General features: G+C 41.9%; 1 protein-coding gene across 1 annotated transcript in view; it reads left to right on the top strand.

Annotated features, from left to right (window-relative positions):
• The window catches only part of LOC146185760 (sodium-coupled monocarboxylate transporter 1-like), a 56,512-nt gene that overhangs the window by 9,164 nt on the left and 25,976 nt on the right, over positions 1-21,372 (top strand). Inside the window, exons 2-7 of the mRNA XM_084606681.1 lie at positions 12,125-12,316; positions 12,814-12,882; positions 12,951-13,002; positions 14,036-14,103; positions 15,593-15,673; positions 18,905-18,978. Of these exons, the coding sequence (XP_084462807.1) occupies positions 12,125-12,316; positions 12,814-12,882; positions 12,951-13,002; positions 14,036-14,103; positions 15,593-15,673; positions 18,905-18,978 (536 nt within the window). The remainder of the gene's footprint in view (positions 1-12,124; positions 12,317-12,813; positions 12,883-12,950; positions 13,003-14,035; positions 14,104-15,592; positions 15,674-18,904; positions 18,979-21,372) is intronic.

The following is a 21,372-nucleotide window of genomic DNA, read 5'->3' as shown; positions in this document are numbered from 1 at the left end:
TGTGTGTGTGTGTGTGTGTGTGTGTGTGTGTGTGTGTGTGTGTGTGTGTGTGTGTGTGTGTGTGTGTGTGTGTGTGTGTGTGTGTGTGTGTGTGTGTGTGTGTGTGTGTGTGTGTGTGTGTGTGTGTGTGTGTGTGTGTGTGTGTGTGTGTGTGTGTGTGTGTGTGTGTGTGTGTGTGTGTGTGTGTGTGTGTGTGTGTGTGTGTGTGTGTGTGTGTGTGTGTGTGTGTGTGTGTGTGTGTGTGTGTGTGTGTGTGTGTGTGTGTGTGTGTGTGTGTGTGTGTGTGTGTGTGTGTGTGTGTGTGTGTGTGGCTGCCGGCGTTGCTGATAATATTGTCTATATTTTAAATACTTTTGGCATTCATAGAAACCAGCTTCTTCTTAAACTCCGATTTCCGGCCACTAGCGAAAAGAAGTTGGTTTAAGGGCTTGCCCGCTAGCTTATACCGACAGGGAGGCGACAAGCGCCGTGAAGAAATTCCATCACAAGGAAGGCAACGCAGAAAATGCGTCAAAGCATATGCACATGTAAAATACGGCGAAAACTCTCGACTGAATAATAGCTTCTCTGCCTTCTGTCATTCTACACCGGAGAGAAGCCGCGCTTCACGTTACTGCTATGTGCAGAATGCGAAACAATTGGCACGTACGTCTGTCTCCCGACAGACTGAACGGTCAGTACGCCGTGGCGTGCATTCTACCAATATATTCCTGAGCTTGATAAATGTTTGCAGCATCAAACGTGAAACTCGAGTTCTTGTCGTTTCGACGCTTTCCTAGGTAAACATGGATAGAACATGGGGTAAATACACGACGTACGCTTACGAAGAGTGCGAACTCGTCAGGACACCGATATTGTTTGCAGTTTTTCTATAAAGGAGTAACAGCGATGCTTACTTAGGGGCTAATAGTTGTGTCGACCAACCTGATTCCTGAAAAACTGATTTCCTTAACATCTTTAGACTTTTTTGTCTTCCACTGCAGCTTCGCAGATGGGTCTGTTCCAAGCGATTGCGCGTTAAAAAGAAAAATTGGGTTTCTTCTTGCAACATTTTGAATGAATGATTGCATCACATTGGTTGAAGTCCTCTGTAGAATGATTTTGAAGCGGCAAAAATAGCAAGTTCTAACCGAAGCTCGTTTCGTGGTCTGGGCGTATGCTCTGGTTGACAAAGCGATGACGTCACATATATAATTCGACCGGAGAAGCACTCATGGGCGCGTTGAATGGCTGAAATAGCGACTGGAAACGAGAACTCGGTTCGCAAACTGCGTCTGATCACCTAATACAAGCCCCAAAATCTAGCAAGGTGGATTGCTGAGCGAGTTGGTTGGACATTATGTTAAAACAGCGCTAGAAACACAGACAGATAGAAAGACAAACAAATCATTGCGCTGACAGTACAATGTGTGCTTGTCTTTCTATCTGTCCCTAGCGCTGTTTTAACATAATCCCCAAAATCGGTTCTTCACGCGCGCAGCGCGCAGTGTTTGCGACGTCGCAAACGCAGTGTTGCCTTCAGCAATCGTCAGAACTGAGGCCACAAAAACGGCTAAATTCAAAACAGATTTGCGCAGTAACAGATGGCCGCAAGATTCCCAGAATTGGCAAATATTATCAGAAGTAGATAAAAACCTGCATAAATGTTTCATAGGGCACATGTTTCTTAGGGTACACGACTTCAAAGGACCTACTGGAATTGCCCTTTCAGTGTAGTGGTTTTCACAGCTGTAGGTAAAAACCGTCTTCCCCGCCTGAAAAACAGGTCCCTCAGGAAGCGGCCTTTAGAAAAAAAAATGTGCTCACTGCAAGAAGCTTCTCTAAGAATGAATGTTCAGAATTCACATCGGCAAAAAATTGTGCATTTTATTGCATCCTTTCTTAACTTTGTGAATAGATGTAACCATCATTTGGGTCCTGGAATCTTCGAATGTCTGACATTATTACAGGCAGTGCAGAAAGCGCTGCGGAGACATCCCATACCGCTAGTTTATTTACCGAGTGCGTCGTACCCAGTTGCGCAGCTAATTAAGCAAACATCAAAAGAGGTCTAATCGGCTGGATAATATTGGCTATAACCAGCTCGGCGAGTCCTGGGGAACCGCCAAATACAGAAGTCGTCACTAAAACAACCTCGCAGACCTGATGTTCAACTCTTCCTGAGACGACGGTGTGGAATTTCTGCTATAGTTTCAGAGGCGATGGAGATCAAGCCGAGCCTTAACAGGGTGCGAACAATGGTCACCCTAAAGCATATCGCTCCAAGCATCCGCCTAGCGAAGCTGGTGGTCAGTGCGCTCTTTCCTCCACGAAGAAAGCGAAGGCGAGGAGCTGTCACTATGTCCTCGGTGCCATAACTTTCTTTTTGGTATGAACTTCGGTCGCTTCCAAGCCGACAGATGAAAGCGTCGCATAAGCATACAGCTCGCCACGAGAAAATGCATTCTATGCCTTATATTTATTTATTTTTATTATTTATTTACAGAATACTGCAGGTCCTTGAGGGCCCTTGCAAAATTTAAAAAAAAAAAAAAAAACATTAAGAGGGGGGGGGGGGGGGGGTAGGAAACGGTAGCAGCAATAATTCTGAACAATATCCAAGCTAAAGCAATAAAATAATATGTAATGCAAGATCAATAAAGTCAGTGACACTAAATTCCCCCCTGACAAGCCGGCGGCAGCCGAAAACCTATCTCGCAAATTTTACCGGAATCCGTTTCGCACACTCCGCCCGGTTACGACTTGCCTGAAATGATTACTTCTGTAGTTTATTCTTACGCATTGTCCTTTCTGCTTAATCCTATAGTGGAAGGGCTGGACTGTGGCATGGCGCTTCTAACGTGACGTGTGTGCTCGCCTGCAATCCAAGATTTTTAATTCCGCCAAGGCTGAATTTCAACGAGCCAGTTCTTGATGTAGAAGAGATTTTTTTTTTTAATCCTCAAGAGAATCTTTCGGTACATGTTATTATTCTTCAACAATTCGGTATGAGAACATAGCACAATGGTAGTATTTGCAATGCAACTTTTGCACTGGTTGCCATCATCAGCCCCGGTCATTTGAAACCCACAACTGAATAGCATCCGTACTTATGCTAATTCCGTTTTGTCAGAATGCCGCGCATTTATTGTGCCTTGTAAACCTTCGAGGACGAAAAAAATATCTGTATATCGCCTTTAACGTAACTTCTTCTGAGAAGTAATTTCTTTCTATCATTTCTGAGTAAAACCTGAAAATCACTCCTTTTTTTTTCTTTCGAAAACAATACCGGGTTATAATCTTCGTAATACTAGGACTCTTTCAACAAGCTTCTTTTTTTTTTTTTTTCGCAAAGGCTTTATGTAAGATAATTCTGTAGAGGGAATATTGCGCATTAGCAAGCGTTCGGAGGATTACAAATTCTGGTCAGGTTCCCAGCGCCTAACATTTTCTCTACTTTTACGCCAATTGAGGATAAATCACACAACGTGCCCTGAATAAAGCGCGAACAATAGTAAACACGTGGAAGCCTTTCTGCTTGTGTCGCAGGTTTTGTATTTGTTATAGGATTTGTTATAGGCTCTAAGCGTGCTAAACGGGTTGTGGCTAGGTTCACAATGGTTGTTTTTCGGTAAGATGCGACCGGCAACCACTCAGCTCGCATACGTGGTTTGGTCATAACTCATCCCTTTAGAACCTATGGGCGTTGACAATATATAGGAACTACGCGTTTTATATTTGCAGAAATAGGAAAGGCCGGAGGGGTCTTTCAAGGCAAGAATTCTCGCCTCAAAAACAGGTCACGGAGGGAGGCCAGCGCCTCCCGTCCGCTTTCCTTTAATTATTTATCTATTCATGAGCAACAGTCGGAAAATCAAACGCACATGCACGAGCGGAAAAAGTGGAAACGTGAAGAAGGCCGGCCAGTTAGGCTGGGCATAAAGAAATGCACTTTGCAGAAAACCGGCACACAGCGACCTGCGCAGTTTATTTTCAAAGTCTTAATCAGTTAGCTTTCAGGGCGTTTCGGTCCACTTCAAAACAATGATAGAACTCGAATTAATTCTACGGGGAGCTGTTTTCGGCGCCGCATGTATGAGATAACGCATATCGAATAGAGCGCTGCCTCACACGCACCAGGGAAAAAAAAGTGGAGAGCGAGAGAAGATAGAAAGAAAAACGACATAGCACTGCTTTTAAGATTGTTGAGTTAGATCATACGTACTGTTATATATACGTACGGAATAACTCAGAGCAGAAAGGATGGCGCGACCATCAAGGAACTGCATAAATAGCTACAGTTTATACGGATTAAAGCAAAAAGCTGCAGTGCATTTCCGTGGATGTGTGCATGGTTGGAAATTATGGCTGCAGTATTGCCTTCTGTCTCGAATACGAAATACAAGGTAGATGTACTTGGCTCTGCCCTGAGCTGGCCGCAGAAATAGGCAGTGCCCACCTTGAGGCGAGATAACACAATCTAATGTGATAATTAAGGGACTTAACCCATGAACCATGATGATACTGGTCAAATGATCGTGCTGTTAAGTGGTGAAGTGGACACACTAAGAAGTTGAACGATAAGAAACGAAAGCAATACCTTTCATGCGCGTCACGTATCTGAAATGCAATAACATTTATTGGTATCACAATTTTACGCTTTACCAAGAACCAGGGATTACTACGGAGAAATTTTCGTAACAGTCCTCACGAGTGCGAATATAGAACTCAAAGCTGTCAAAGCCATCATCATCATCATAATCATCAGCCGGACTATACTCGCTGCAACGCGAATGCCTCTCCCATACTCCTCCGATTAACCCGGAGCTGTGCTAAAGCCGCATCCGCTTAACCCCTGCAAAATTTTTTAAACTTTATCCGTCCACCTAATTCTTTCTGCCACTCCTGGCTACAACTTCCTACCTATTAACGTTACACCTACCATTATTCGTTCCATAGCCCACTGCGTTGTCCTCAACTTAAGTGGAACCCTTTTCGTTAGCCTTCACATTTCATCACCTTATGTGAGTACCGATAAGATGCAACTCTTATATAATTTCCTCTTGAACGATATCGGTAGGCTTCTAGTCATAATCTGCGAGTACTGCCCATATGCACTTCATCCCAATCTTATTCGCCTTTAAATTTCCCTTTCGTAGTCAAGATCTGCTGTTGCTACCTGTCCTAAGCAGACATATTCTCCAGCCACTTCCAGTGCTTCGGTGAACTGCTGTTCCTTTCTGAGGATCTTCAATATTACGTTAGCCTTCTGCATATTAATTTTAGGCATACCTTTCTACTTTTCCTGTCTGGGTCCTCAGTCATTCTTTGCAATTCGTCCCCTGAGTCACTTAGCAAGGCAATATCATCAGCGAATCGCAGATTACTGAGATATCCTCCATCAACCCTTATGCCTAACAGCCCCCATTCCAAGTCTCTGAATGCTTCCTCTAAGCAAGCTATGAATAGTGAGATCATATCTCCTTGCCGAACAACCTTGTTTGTTGGAATTTTACATGTTTGTTTTTTTCGTGCAGAGCTACGGTTATTGTGCAGCCACCGTAGACATCTTCCAGTACTTTCACATGTCGCTCATCTGCACCCTTATTTCGCAATGCCTCTATGACTGCTAAGATTTTGACTGAGTGAAATTCTTTGTTGTAATCAATTAATGCTATGTATAGGGACTGGTTATATTCCAAGCATTTTTCTGTCACCTGGTTGATAGCACAGATATGATCGATAATAATAATAATAATAATAATAATAATAATAATAATAATAATAATAATAATAATAATAATAATAATAATAATAATAATAATAATAATAATAATAATAATAATAATAATGTTTTATTTACACCTAATGTGTACATAGGATGAGGCAGCACAGCAGAAAAAGTTGTCGTAATGACAACTTGACAAGGCCGCAGGCCCCCGAAACAATAACAATGACAGCTTCACATCGGCAGCGCAGAAAATATACAATCACAAAGTATACACACTAAAATTAACATAACGTTGCAACAGACAACATTCTTCACAAGGGGGGGGGGGGGGGGGGAAATAGAATGAGAGAAAAAAAAACTAATACATCACTAGTGCAGACTTCTAGCATAGGAAAATAATAATGCACACCTCTAAACGGACAAAAAATGTTTTCTAAGCTCTTTATAAGTGATTGATTCAAGTTTAATGTGTTTTCTATACAGATCGTTTAATGTTCGTGGCAGTATGTTGTGTAATGTTTGGAGACCATAGTTTGTTCTGTATGTGTGTACCTTCCATTGTTCATTTTTGCGTGTAGCGTACGTTCTGTCGTTTGCTTTCAGTTCAGCTAGTGACTGCAGAAATCTAGAATTATTTATGAAATCTCGTTTAAGTGACTTACATAGTCGATAGGCGTAAGCTTTAGTAACTGGCATAATATTGTATTCTTTAAAGAGATCATGAGTATGAAAACAACGTGGGACATTTTCAATAATCCGAAGAAATTGCTTTTGTAACACATAAACTTTTTGCGTGTTTTCTTTAGTGGTTGAACCCCAAACTAAGCCGCAGTAGTTAAGCCGAGATGAATATAGGGAGTTATATATTAGTGTCATAATATTACGTGGCAGAAAATTATTTCGATAAGCCAGCCCCACTACCTGCGCGAGTACTCTTTCCGAAAACCTGCTTTATTTTTTTGATTGATTGAAGTCTAAAGTTGCCCTGATTCTGTTAGCGATTACCTTAGTAAATGCCTTGCGCGTAGCGTAGGCTGACTGGTTTGTAATTTTTCAAGCCCTTAGCGTCCCCTTTCTTATGATTTAAGATATGTTAGCTTTCCTCGAAGATTCCGATACCATCGATGTCATCAGACATTGCGTATAAGGCTGGCCAGTTTTTGTAGCACGATATCCTCACCGTATTTCAACAAACTTGTAGTTGCATGATCCTGCTCAGCTGCTTTTCGCTTTTTCATAGCTTTTATAACTTTCTAAATCTCTTCCTTCATGGCTGGAAAAACGTGTGTTTCTTTTTCACCGCTGCCAATCTCATTATTGTCCTGACTACTTTGGTTACAGTATAGGACTCCTCGGCTAATTCCAATATCTTGTTTATATTAGTAATGACACTGTCCGGCCTGAGTGCGTTTGGCTGCTGAGCCCGACAACGGGGGCTCGATAACACCCACAGCAACCGCATTACGATAGAGATTCAATGCAAAACCTCCCGCGCTCTGTGCCAAGCCAGTGTCCGTGAAAGAGTTTATGGGGCGGTATCGATCCTAAGCACTCCCCTTTGGTGTCTCTCGTAACCCGCACGCAGCTTTGTGGAGTGAAACATCATGTGCTTTCGCCATCCGCGGAGCATTGTAACTGGTTGAAACCAACTGCATATTTTTTTGTCGTCATGTATTTTCCCTCAGAATATATCTTTTTATATTTCATTCAACTTGTTATTAACCAAGATAAATTATGCATAATAATTTATATTCAATTCAGGGCCAATGCATTTCATTGTGTTGTAGAGGGTGTTCAGATATAAGCAACCCAACGACTTACAATCTTTGTCAGAATTAAGTGTGGAGCCCAGAGGATCTGCTTCTGAGTCACTTCGTGAGGCTTGTAATGCATTTCCAGTGCTCCGAATCTCTTGATGGTAGAAAAGATTTTTTGTCCTACACTCTAATGGGAAGTACTTCCACTACTGCTAAATTAGTGTCACTACACGGCCCAGAAGTAGAGCCCCTGGACTTTATACTTTGGACAGAGGTTGTACCTCCTGCATAACCGTTTTTATTTATTTATTTTTTTTTTAGCGTTTGAAGAAAGCGCGAGGAATATAAAAAAAAAATACCGCGTGACTGTTTTCTTGCGCCACCGCATTGTAGCGCTGCCAAGCGCGTTTTGAATCAATGCGTGCACACTCGCCGTCTCAAAACGAGCGGCCGACGCCACTGTCAGCATAGTCTCAAAACTGCGTCAGCACGTTCTGCCTTCGAATGGAAACACCGAACTACGACTAGCGATAAGCAATGGGCAGGCCACTGAAAGCCAATTCGGACGGAGCTCTTATCGAGCTATTACTCCGAAAAATGGAACGGCTATGGAACAAAAAATGGTAGGGGTAACATTAAGAGATAGGAAGCGTGCAGACCGGGTCAGAGAAATAACTCAAGCACTGACATTCTGGTGGAAATAAAGAAGAAGAAATGGGCATGGGCAGGACATGTAGTGCGAAGAGAGGATAACCGATGGTCGCTTAGGGCAACAAACTGGATTTCAAGGGAAGGAAAGCGTAGCAGGGGGCGGCAGAAAGTTAGGTGGGCGGATGAGGTTAAGAAGTTCGCAGGGATCAAGTGGATGCAGCTAGCACAGAACCGGGTTAATTGGAGAAATATGGGAGAGGCCTTCGCCCTGCAGTGGGTATAGTCAGGCTGATGATGATGATGATGACTCCGAAAAACACAAAAAAGAAGAAAAAGCACTGAAACAACTCGAAGTGAGCGGCGTGAGTGGCGGCTACTCACTTCCATGAGGACAGAACACAGGTTTGTTGTTGGGAGTGCTGTATTATTAGAACGCCCAAGCGCAATCACGTGACAATCTTTTTGTTTTTCCATATTTGAGAGCTTTTTTCAAGCGCCGGAACGTCGGAGGAACATCGGTAGAAAAAACGCTGGATACGCTGTTTCCGAACCCCTTTACAACTTTATGAAACGCACTTAGCCCCAAGCTGAATAATAAACGATTTGCAGTTCAGTTAATTCAGGTAATTAACTAATTGGTCGGAATGTAAAAACATTTCGAGGAGGGCTGCACTCCGGCAAACAGTATGCTTCTGGTTTCACCAAGCTTCGCTGTACCACTTTTTTTTTTTTTTTTTAATCCTTGGTTCACGCAATGCGGAACACCCTGTATAAACCGCTTTTCTGTTCCCCTATCACGCACAGCAAAGTTCCATGTATGGTCACATGAAAGAGTGCCAGTCTTCAGAATAATGGTGTATTGATCGAGTTTAATGTGCGGTTACTTCAGCACACGTAGTCTTGTATCGTTTGTATGAATGTTTCGAGGTGCTCATGACAGTTTATGTGAAAAGGCATCTTGCGATGAAATCGAAGCAAAATTTGAATGTCAGTGCAGCGCATTTCAGACGCGTATACGCATGAGTTGGATGTGCGTAAAAATAAATGAGAATATATTGCTAAATTTGAGTGTTGTGTAAAGCATGTTTTTTTTTTTTTTTTTTTTATATATCGGCCTGAATCCGTTTATTTACAGGCCTGTACAGATCTACTGATGGATGTTTGCCTGCAAAAAGCAAGAAAGGCTTCTTTTTTTGCTCAATACTGTATGAAGTTAAAAGCTGCAATAAGCCCTCATTTTATATAGCAGCTTAGCCTTTGTATGAAGCAATCGCTGCTCGCGTGGGGTGTTGTTTGTTGTTATGATTTTCGTTGACCGCGCAAACGAGAAATTTCGAGCGGGTTTTTGTTTTTATTCGAAGTTTTAATCTCACCTTTCTTAGAAAGTGATACATTTTTGTTTGTTTTACCACCCATTTATTTATTTATTTATTTATTTATTTATTTATTTATTTATTTATTTATTTATTTATTTATTTATTTATTTATTTATTTATTTATTTATTTATTTATTTATTTATTTATTTATTTATTCGTGTGATCCTGCAGTCCCGTTAGACATATTGATTGCTTCAGCATGGTCATAAATGATTATGAAAAATTTACGTTCAAAGGCTCTTTGTCAAAGAAACGCAAATACACGCGTGCATTACAGATGGAAACGAAAAGTCGCTTCATGTTTTGATTTTTTTTTATATATACATAGAGTAGAACCACTAAAGTGGACAGATCTGTACGATGAGCATAATAAAAAATCGGGAACGGTGGCACCCGCCATCGTTCTATTTCTAAGAGGACGCTTCTAACTAGCAACAAGCGTGCTGACTTTGTGGGATTCTTGGCTACCTGCGAGGCGCCCTGTATACAGTTTGTATTAACCGGATGCTTCCCAAACGCACCCAAAATCAGCCCTCAAACGCTGCACTCAAAGCAGGTAGCTATGGCAGCAGAATCTGCGTTACTGTACACGCACTTCCCCGCGTGTTGTGTCGCAACGGCTCCCCTTCTGCTCGTCTTTCCTTGGTAGTAACTCGTTTGCTTGCAAAACAGTACTGCGCCAGCACCGCAGAACAACGCTATTTTCAGGCCGTGAACAATGCTGGCCGAATGTTTACAAGGAAAGCAACGACCACGAGTTCTTGCTGCGGTACGCAATAAAGCAAATCATCGCTCAAAACAAATGGAGTGCTCGCTACGCCTTCATACTCTCGCAGCATAATTTAGCCATTACGCCGGACAATCTGGCCCCACAACGAGTTCGGGAGCGCGAATCCGCGAATGACATCCATCGAACATAACAAGGCACGAAGGAACCTGCGAAGATTGACTGCGTACTAATGATAACGGCAGCAATAAACCTGGAATAATTTCGCCGTTAGGGGTGCGATATATATCACAACGTCCTCGAGGTGAAATCAACGTGTGAGCAGCAAGATTGATGGGGCGAGCAAGGACTAAAGATGAAGTCAGGTTTCGCATTAGGTTGCACGCATTCTCTAAGTGTGCGAGCAGTGTGGACCTTGGATGTCGCAGCAATTTCCTGTCCGCGACCGTTATTGCAGCGGCCACATCTATGAATCCTTTTGTTTCGTTTCGTCATTCACGAGCTATCCTTTTTGCGGTAAGCCTTTTCAAGGACCTGCAATTTTTGTAACCTTCACAGATCATCCCCACAATTAAGTGCACAAGAAGGAAAATCAAAGAGAAGAGTGTGAATAGGGGAAAACAATAATTTTTCTGCAATAGCTGCTCCATCACAATATAGAATATTGCACAATCGCATTTCCTTATTTGTGAGCGTAAAGCATAAAATAGTTTTGCAACACTCCTTGCATTCTCTGTTTTCTTTGTACACACCTCGGTCATCGTATTTCATTCGCGATAGCATTATGTCTGTCGTAGTCATTTTAAAATTACTTAAGGGGTATGAATACCTTTCACAGACACATTTACCACGAAAAAGGGTTCCATGTAGTGTGACTGATACTCGCGTTATGAAGATGACCCTGTGTTAGGCTTTGTATAGTTAATTTCTCAACCTTGAGGGCTGCTTCGTGATTTGTTGTAAGAAGGCGAATTAAGATAGACGTTAGAACAGTCTGAAAATGGTTGAAAAACCACCGTACAAAACATAGCAGGGCTTTTATATTAATATGTACACTTGGATTTGTGGCAGATGCAATATTTAGCTGCTGGAGAGCGCAAATGTCATTCGCGCACCCCATCAGTATTTTTTATTTATCTTAATTCTTCTAAATATTTTAAACATCATAAATGCTGGTCAGTAAAATCATCTTGCTTTTTCAGCAAACCAACTTATATGGTGTATTAAATAGAGATGGTAAGTCTATTTGTGTGCTACGGGTTTCATTCTGACAACATCAAATGCATTTCATTTACTGAGCTATGCCTGGTTGTGCTGTATAGAAAGGGTTATACCTATATATACGCTATTCTGGTGTCCTTATGGCCGCTACGCCGGAAGGCTTAAAGAACAATGCAGCGTTGGATGTCAGTGAGATAACCTGCTAGTTTTAGAATCGTTATAGAGCGTAAGCTCTACAACGCAACTTCTTAACTTCGGATTTCAGCTCACTGGGACTGAATGACCTTGACCCAATTAAGTGTAGGGGTCCATCAAAAACTGGGGCAGGTAGTGCGCCTTGCTTTCCCCAGAGATTAAAATAAAATGCTAGGAAAAATTGTGGAATGAATAGGCGTTGTTAAAGGCGCTGTCGCGTCTACTCTAAGGCGAAGCTTGAGCATCGCCATAATTCACACCGTCAAACCGTGTAAAACGTTACTAAACCATGCTTAACAGAGATTTCGCTTCTATACCTATAGGTCCAAGTCATGCTTGAACCCCCACCATTTTGCGCTTCGCCTCTATCGAAACGCGCTCTCCGCGGCCGGGTTGGCGCCCGGGTATTCCGGTCGGTAGCCGAGCGTCTTATGCCTAGAATTCAATTTTTGATATATCTCTCTCTCTCTTCTCTTGTCTGAACAGGTGTTTCCTGTGACCTTGTCCATGATGGCCAGTTTCTTGTCCGCAATAGCCATCTTAGGTGTTCCTTCAGAAAGTTTCGTCAATGGCTCCCAGTACATGGTCAACTTCATCGGCGTCATCATTGGCATCTTCCTGGCAGCTAATGTTTTCCTGCCCGTGTATTACGAGATCGACATGATCAGTGTGAACCAGGTAAGACATACGCAGAATCGGGTTAAAGGGGAGCACAAAAATATCTTTAGTTTGCCACTTCACTAATTTAAAAATATATTGACAAGTAGCATAAGCGCAGAGTAAAACCGAAGAAATACCCAAAATACGCTCAGTTTGACATTTATTCCATCGGTGCGTGGAGACATTTCAGTCTAGAATCCTGGCAGTTCTGTCTGGCAGGGTGGAAAACTTTCATAGGTTTAATAGCTATGCAAATATTATTTGCTCCTAAAGAATTGAAATTAGGCCAACTTTCTCGTATTTAATTATTGTATATTTTAGGTTCTTCTGCAAAATGGCCCTTGTGAATGACTATTTTCTGAAGTTCCTTACATCATTTGCTAAATTTTGAGTTTAGTTAAAGAATTAGGAGCTCAGCACCTGCAGCTTCTCTGCAAGTACTGCAAATGTGACATATTATCGAGACAGAAGTCGCGTTGCTAAAGATATTAAGTTGCTTGCCTTTCTTTGTGCAGTATCTGGAGAGGCGGTTCAAATCCGTGTTGCTTCGAAAGGTGGCTTCTGCAATGACTATATTCCAAATGGTAATATTTCACGCATCCTGCCGCATGTACTTTGAGCAACGCTAATCTTATAATCATTTGCCTTTCAGTGTTTCTACATGGGCGTCGTGCTGTACGGTCCGTCTTTGGCTCTTGGGTCCGGTGAGTGTTCCGAGTCCGCTGCTTCGTAGCGTTGGCCACGCTGAGTGCATCGACATAGCTGCCTTTAACGCTGTTCTATGAAAAGGAAATTTGTTTTGTCCTTCTCTCGGTATTTCGGCTTCGTGCTTATTCATTTTTTTACTATGCACTCTACACGCTTTTTGGGGGCCTATTCTAATCTGCGTGGTGCCTTTTTTAGCATTACTCAGGGCAGTGAAGGTGCGCTGTGTTTAAGCAAGCTGGCATTTCTTACTCATTTGTGGTTGCAGGAACTGTCGGTTAAGAAGCTAAAAAAAATTATGATATAACTCTGCCTACCACGGCCTTATTCTCTGTTTTCACTGAGCTCACTCAGCACGGGCGTCAGCCGTTGAAAAAGGTGACCTTCCTGGCTCATCTGTGGTAGGTTAAACAAATAAATAAAACGCTTTTTTTTTCTATGCGCATTTCTATTTTCAGGTTTTCTAGTTGCACTGATAGCAGCAGAGTTGTAAGGTTTTTGCTGATACAGGGAGAATTTTTGATTAATTGCCGCAGTTGCAGCAAAGAAAGAAATTGCAATTATGCCCTGCGCATTTTGTTCTTTAACACTCTTTGTTTACACTTAGCGTAGCAGAGTCGTGAGTTGCTGAAATACGCTGACGTTCCTTATTCATGTGCGACCAGCATGAACTAAAGTGGAATAAATAAATGAATTAAATTGAGATTACATTCTGCGCAGTTCCGTATCAGAGTTTCTCTGCTTGCATTAAGGGCAGCAGAGTTGTGAGGTTTTCTGTTGACACCAGGGAATGCTTCTTACACATTTCTGCGTTTCAGCAAAAAAAAAAAAAAAAAAAGAACAATAATAAATAAGTTGCAGTTATACTCGGCACATTCTCTTCTTTATTCTTCACTGCTTGCACTAAGAGCAACATATGTGCAAGTTTTTGAGATAAGGTGGCATATCACGGCTTACAAAAGTACTCGGAATTAGTGGTATAAAGAGCGCCTCATTTTTTTTTTTTTTTTTTTTTTTTTCACATGTACGCAGTGACTGGTCTCCCGGTGTGGCTTTCTATAGTGCTCAACGGGACTGTCTGCGCCTTCTACACGACGATCGTAAGCACTGCTTTGCATTATTTTCGGTTCATCGAGTGATCAGATCATTGATGTCTGTAGGTACACAGTGAATGCTGTATACTGTGGCAGTGGCAAGCCATACATCGTGAAGGCTGTTAAAGAACTGGTGACAAGCATGAAAGCTGAGAAATTTAACAGCGTCATCTTCCCTTTTCGGAGAAACGGAACGATGACGCATTGTTTTGCCAATTTGGTTTGCAGTGACCTTGGTTGTTTGCTCATGATCATTTCAGTGCAAGTTAGGGCTTTGCGCCAATCAAAGTCCAGCGCGCGACACTTACTATTTGCCGGAAGGCTTCCCCGAGACGGGAAGATGACGCTGTTGAAGCCTTCCGGAAAATATTGTGTCGCGCGCTGGACTTTGATACGCGAAGAGCCCTAACTTACACTGAAATTATCATGAGCAAACAACCAAGGTCACTGCAAACCAAACTGGCAAAATAATGCACTTAGATTTATATAATCAGCTAATGAAAATGCCACAAATGAGAATGATTACAGGCAGTGGCGGTTTGCTGGAAAAGACACGCTCAGAGCAGTGTTACTGCCAAACACTGCAGCCTCTGTGTTTTTGCCTAAGGGCATGTAAGTACTTTATTAGTCTGACATAATCGCATTTTCCCCTTGACCATCACTAGTTCAGATCTCTCGCCCTATAGACAAGCACCCTAACCGGTAACTTAGCTGCATCAAGCTGTTGCCTTTGGACAACATTAGGGCCAGTGCTGGTTGGAGACACCTCGTGATTTGCTTCGCGATTAATTATCACTCGTGATAACCATTCAAATATGCATAAATAAAATGTCCAAAATATGCGGTAAATCATAAAGAAAATTCATTTGAAGTGCGCAGGTTAGTCTAAACTTCTTGTGCACTAGATGTTTACTATCCAATTTCTACCCCCTTTTCACACATTCCGTTCGTACTGTTCTGAGGCGTGAGAAATACCCCGCTAAGAAGTGGCGATACGAGTACATTTCCAATTTTATGTCTGCCAAACACACGCCTCAGAAGAGCAAGCTGCCGGGCTAGTTGGGATTGCATAGTGTGAAGAAGTTGGCGCACAATACGGACGAAAAACAAGGGCGGGGGGGGGGGGGGGGGGGGGGGGCACGTATACAGTCATGAGCGCTGTGTTCACTCGTGACTCTCCTATATGTCCTCCCTTCTGTCTTGCTTTCGTATTTTGCGCTGACTTCTTCACATTATTCACAAGCATATGTACCCGTGAATACGCACACATATAGACCTCTGGCTGGGCTGTGTGAATGCAAGAACATAAGAATTTGATATGTTCTCCTAGATGTCTAGAGCACGTTTGCATCTGTGATTAAAGAAAACACTAAAATTTAATGTTCCTACATTCGCGGAGCAATAGAAATGTCATACGCCGGACCTATCGTTCTTGCCCACGGAATGTGGCTGCAGCTGCGCATATGACAATGGCATACTTTTTTTTTTTTTGCAGGGAGGCATCAAAGCTGTCGTTTGGACCGACGTAATACAGATGGTGCTGATGGTCTCCGGATTTTTCATTGTCGCCATCAAGGTACACCAGTTTTATCCGCACACCGCTGTCGTAGCTGCTGGTAGCTCCAAGCTGTGACAAGATGGAGAACAAGCGCTCGACCTCACAATGAAAACTTGTGATGTCACGGAATACCTGCTAGAAAAGCATGAATCCGAGCGCAATTTAATTGGCTTGTAGTAAAAAAAATGCATTACGCGATGAAAATGGGTTTGTGAACGAACGCGCACCATAACACTTTTTGTTGTTTTCATGGCAATTGGTTTAAAACCAGACCCGATAAAAATTAATTTCGTGATGAATGTTCACCTTATGGTGCACCTAAACGTTCTGTGTGCTAGAATTTAGCACAAATATGCATGTATTAACTGCTAAATATGTTCGCTCGCAATCATTTGGCCAAAACGGACGAGACACACACTGTTTCGAGCCGATATTGTCGAAGGACTTAGGAATAAAGCTATATGGGATTAGCCAGGAAAAATAATAATGCATTGAAAATGTTTCAAATAGTGTGTGGAATTAGAGCACGAACGCAATTTTTAACGGCCCGCAACCCCGTACCAAAACTTCGCTAGTTCCTTTCTAATGATTTTTTGATAAGTTTTCAAATGACGTACTGTGGTATAAGGGAATGAAAAAATGAAAAAGTTAGATGGCTTAGTGGTGTGCCTTTTACTCCAGATCACGTCGGGTTTTCAACCCCCCCCTTTCTTTTTGCCAAATAGATTGATTTCATTTAATACAGAAATCCGAATTTAGTGTTTCCCTTCTACGTGATCTATTCTTAATAAGAGTGGTAAAATATGAACAAAAGGTTTGAATGAAAGATGACGTTGCTGATTTCTCTACTTGGGAGCCATAATAATCTGTTTAAATGCCATCTTTGATCGAGCGATATTTCTAAATTCCAAGCGACAATAGTGTCGATACTGTCATCAAAAATCAGTCGCATGTGGCTTTTATGAATAGTAGGACTGTAATGAGATTATGCACGCGAGGCCTCTTTTTGTGTGTGCGTCAGAGATTCCATTTGCGCATTTGACAGAGTGCCTTAACAGTGATTTTTATCTTGCGCTACGTCAATCAGGGTCACTCAGAAGGCATCAGGATATCTGTATTGTCTGAGGACTGCAAATATCTGTAAAGGTCAAGGCTGAATATTAGGAGCAGCTAGACTATCTGATAGCTGTGTAACTGTAGCTGTGCTTTGTGTAAGTACAACCACTACAATTAAATATGAGTTAGGCCCTCTATTGTGAAGACAGCATGTACTACATACAGCTAGAGAAAGATAATTTCTGCTGTCCCAAATTCTTTCACTGGCTCACAAGAATAGGTACAAGATACGCACGGAGGGCCAGTTTCGTTATTTTCTGATAACGAACTCGGGCGCATTATCTCTCCGCAAAGCCCTTGTCTATATGAAAATAAACACTACATCAGCACTGCACGCCAGATGATAAACGTGACCCGTTTGTAAACATACTCATGCGACTCGTTTCCTTGACCTGTGTTTCATCAAAAAAAAAAAAAAAAAGCGAGCATTGTAGTTTGCAGTACCGTTCAGCTGAAGCCCTCAATTCTACGACCTGTGGAAATAAATTCATCCTGCGCTCTTTGAACTTTTTTTTTTGTAGCAGCAGCAGCAATAGTTTTACAAGCGGAAAAGAGTACCTCCTTTTAGAAGGAGTAGTTTAATTGCGCGGGGTTGCGTTGAAAATTGCGTAATTTTTCTTTTTTTTTTTTTATAAAGAAGCTGATTTCACTGCACGAACCCACATGTGTGCGCTATTATGTCTTTATTAAGGGAGTACGCAGCGATGACACAGTAATGGCATACATAGACATGACGATAAATCTTGTGAACACACGAACTCCACCTTTAAGGGCGTAGCAGCGTTTATGACTTTCGTATGTGGCTCCCACTGTGATTCTTTGTTCGCATACACACACTTTTCTACTCGCTTGATAAGTTGTGTGATGTCACACAACGAACCGACCGATGAGTGCCCAGCCATGTCACCTTCATGTCACCTTGCCAGTGGTATGCTTGTGATTTTTCACTCCCAACTCCAACGCTGGATTTTCCGCGGAGCGGGCACCCTTAACACTACAGCTTTAAAATCGCTCCCGTGCCTGACGTGAATGCCTGCTAAAAAAAGGCACCGTATTTAGTACATGCCCTACATAAGTTTCTGGAAAAGCACTTCTGTTGTATTGAAAGAATACGACCATCTAATCGGTCCTTACTGTGACCGAAGTTCAGCCGCACTCAAGACATGATGGAAACCGAGGCTTCGCTCGTACACAATGGCAGATTATTCGATTATTAGTGTCAGTGAGCCATGTTGATAGACCTCGAAACAAGCACATCAATAAGCTGTCAGTCAGACCATTGTTCCCTTTTCCCTGAAATACATATCGAAGAGCTAAGGTCATTGTAGTCTGTAGTGTCTATTTGCTATTTGTGATTTTTTTTTAATTACACCTTGTCAATGCCACTTGTGCATTTCAGCCAAAGTAGTCTTTCACTTGCGAAGTGCTGCCTATAGCACCAGAGCTGAGATTTTTTATTCTGCAGCGATATTCATTCCTAATGTTGGACTCATTTTCAGAAAGAGCAAACACTGTAAAAAATGCACCGAAATAATTCCAATGACACGACCTAAACTTGCCGCTTCGTGCGCAGAAAGACAAAGAAGGCCCTTCTGTTTAACGTAGTGCACGTTTGAATACGTCGGAAAACGCTGTGTTTTATCCCTATAAGAACGTCTATTGGTCTGCATTTCAAGTATAAATTCAAGTGTATTAATTGTGTTTTGATCCAAATATGATCCATAGACGAAAATATCTAAAGCAATTAAGTACCAACCATCTGAAGCGTACATGTGCGACTGTTCGAGTTTAGCTGCAGTAATAGCGTAGCGCATTATGGGGGGCTTGGATTGCAAATAGTGAAATACCTCTATAAGGAGTGAAATTTCGCACGGCTTATGAAACAATGATCGTGAGTCACATGGAGGGAGGCGCTATCGGCCATTCCTTCCTTGGTCGTGGCCTTTTGTCCCGCTGGTCCCGTCTTCTTCTCTCTTGTCTCCGTTGTAGCGCTGTTTTTTGTCTAATCGTGGCCTTTTATTTCACTGGTTTAACTTTGCAAGGCTCTGCGCGTTCTAGTGCTGAATGGTTTCTCATAACACTTGTTACGTATTCGAAGAGATAATTGTTGTGCGTGTCTGTTTCGTTTTGCAGGGCTTGATCATGATTGGTGGGCCCAGTGCGGTTTACAGCGCTGTCGATAAGCATGGACTGCTGGAGTTTTTTGAGTAGGTACATATACGCACCACTTCTCGCGGATCCTTTGAAGGTATAAAATAATTCTAGATGTTTATGGTGACCACTGCACGGTTTGAATGCGCGTCGTACAATTATTATGATCATGAGTACTCAATACCGATGCGCTAGGGGCTATCAGTAAATAATTAGAACGGCACGAAGAGCACCACTGTACTATAAATGCGCACCGCATATAACACCGCAGCACTTTGTTCAACACTTTATGAACGTAATGATTATTCTTGATTCTAACTCGGTAGCGTGGTTTATGTGACATTATTCCAAGAAGGATCGCACAATGGACATTGGAAGGCGACTAATCACTTCAAGCTATTCGAAAATTTTCATACTACAAGACGTTATAAAAGCAATGCACCTAATCAAAGTCATTTAATAATTAAAGCATGGTTGCTAAGCGTCTCGCCTCAGAAACATTACCTGTCTGGCTGTTTGTCCCAGTGCTGGAACAATTACATTTTGTGCAGTCGTTCTTGCTTCTGTAGGGATACGAGCAGCGAAAAACAAAATAAAAAACGAGAGCTGCCCTTGTTTTAAGATACCAGAACAGTGTAGCGTATACTACAAAGAAAATAACAATTTAAAGTTAAACGCGTAACATTTAATTGAAGAAATTAGCGTGTCTGTATACAGTATCACTCATTGCTTTTTCTCGGCTTTTGTTGTACAGGACAGCCATCAGCATCTATTTGTAAAAGGCATAAACTATTTTAAAGGAAACAACCTTGCAAGATGTCTTGTTTCCGTACAAAAAATTTCCGCTTGATATCAGCATCTGAGGAGTTGTGTTACCTAGGATGAAAATAGCAAGCCTTGTTTTCTAACGAGTAACCATTGTGCTATAAGTAACGTTCTGCCCTCTTAGCGTAGCACGACGATGCTCGGCGTATTGGGTGTACGTTTATATAATATTTACTAGGTTCAAATGATCAAATCGCTGCCGCAACTTACGTAATGAACAGAGATTGCAGAGCTTACATAATAGGACCTGGCGGCCCACACATGAGCGCCGTTAGGATGTCTGTATTTCTTTTTTTTTAAGCTACCTTGGCAGTTAACTTCACCGAAACCATAAGCAAATGACACCAATAAATAGAGAGCCTGAACAGCATAACATGTATATACACAGCGTAGGTGGCAACACTTTTGCTAAGAGTCTTATAAAATTGGGTGCGTAAATATCTGATCTGTATATAGCTAATGCTGCTTCGCTACCTAGCAGGAACATGCAGAAACACTTGTCTAACAGAAAGCAGAGATGAAAAGTATTACAACTCAAAATGATTTGTCATTGTTGTCCAAACAGATGAGTAAGGTCTCGCTATAGTGGGAATTATATTAAATCTGATCGCAATAGAATATATATATATATATATATATATATATATATATATATATATATATATATATATATATATATATATATATATATATATATATATATATATATATATATATATATATATATATATATATATATATATATATATATATATATATATATATATATATATATAGCGGTGGCGTAGCGGTAGAACATCCGCCTCGCATGCAAGAGGACCGGGGTTCAAATCCCGGTGCCGCGCAATTCTCCACCGGATGACAAAAAAAAAAAAAAAAAAAAATCCGCGTGTCGATGGAATTGCATATACAGGTTTGGGGTGCGACCTGATGCCGGTGAACCCTCACCAGAACAGGAGTTGGCCACCCTGGTGCAGTAATTGGCCACAACCTCCTATGATAAGCTCCATAAAACCTCGGCCCTCAGTCACCAGCGGCTGCGGAACAACCGACCACGGCGGCGGTCAGACCTGTGACGCAGCAGGGGGTGCTAAGAAAGCCTGGCTCCGCTGGACAGGCCGCCATTGGAAACTGACCCTGGCAACGTTTAATGCTAGAACCCTAGCTAGTGAAGCTAGTTTAGCAGTGCTGTTAGAGGAACTAGAGGGCATGAAATGGGATGTCATAGGGCTTAGTGAGGTTAGGAGGCCGAATGAGGCATATACTGTACTGAAGGATGGGCATGTACTGTGTTATCGAGGTTTACCAGAGAGGCGACAACTAGGAGTAGGTTTCCTTGTCAATAAGTATATAGCGGGTAATATAGATGAATTCTATAGTATTAATGAGAGGGTTGCAGGCATCATAATTAGGCTTAATAAGCGGTATAAACTGAAGGTTGTACAGGCCTATGCACCTACATGTAGTTATGATGACCAGGCAGTTGAAAGCTTCTATGAAGATGTAGAATCGGCAATGCGAAAAGTAAAGACGCAGTATACTGTACTAATGGGCGACTTCAATGCCAAGGTAGGGAAAAAAACAGGCAGGAGGCAAGGCAGTAGGTGACTATGGCATTGGTTCTA

This window comes from Amblyomma maculatum, chromosome 6 (assembly GCF_055883805.1).
Source record: "Amblyomma maculatum isolate TAMU_Amacu chromosome 6, ASM5588380v1, whole genome shotgun sequence".
Lineage (NCBI taxonomy): Eukaryota > Metazoa > Arthropoda > Arachnida > Ixodida > Ixodidae > Amblyomma > Amblyomma maculatum.
The sequence above is the reverse complement of the archived record's forward strand: the minus strand, read 5'-3'. Positions and strand labels throughout refer to the sequence as shown.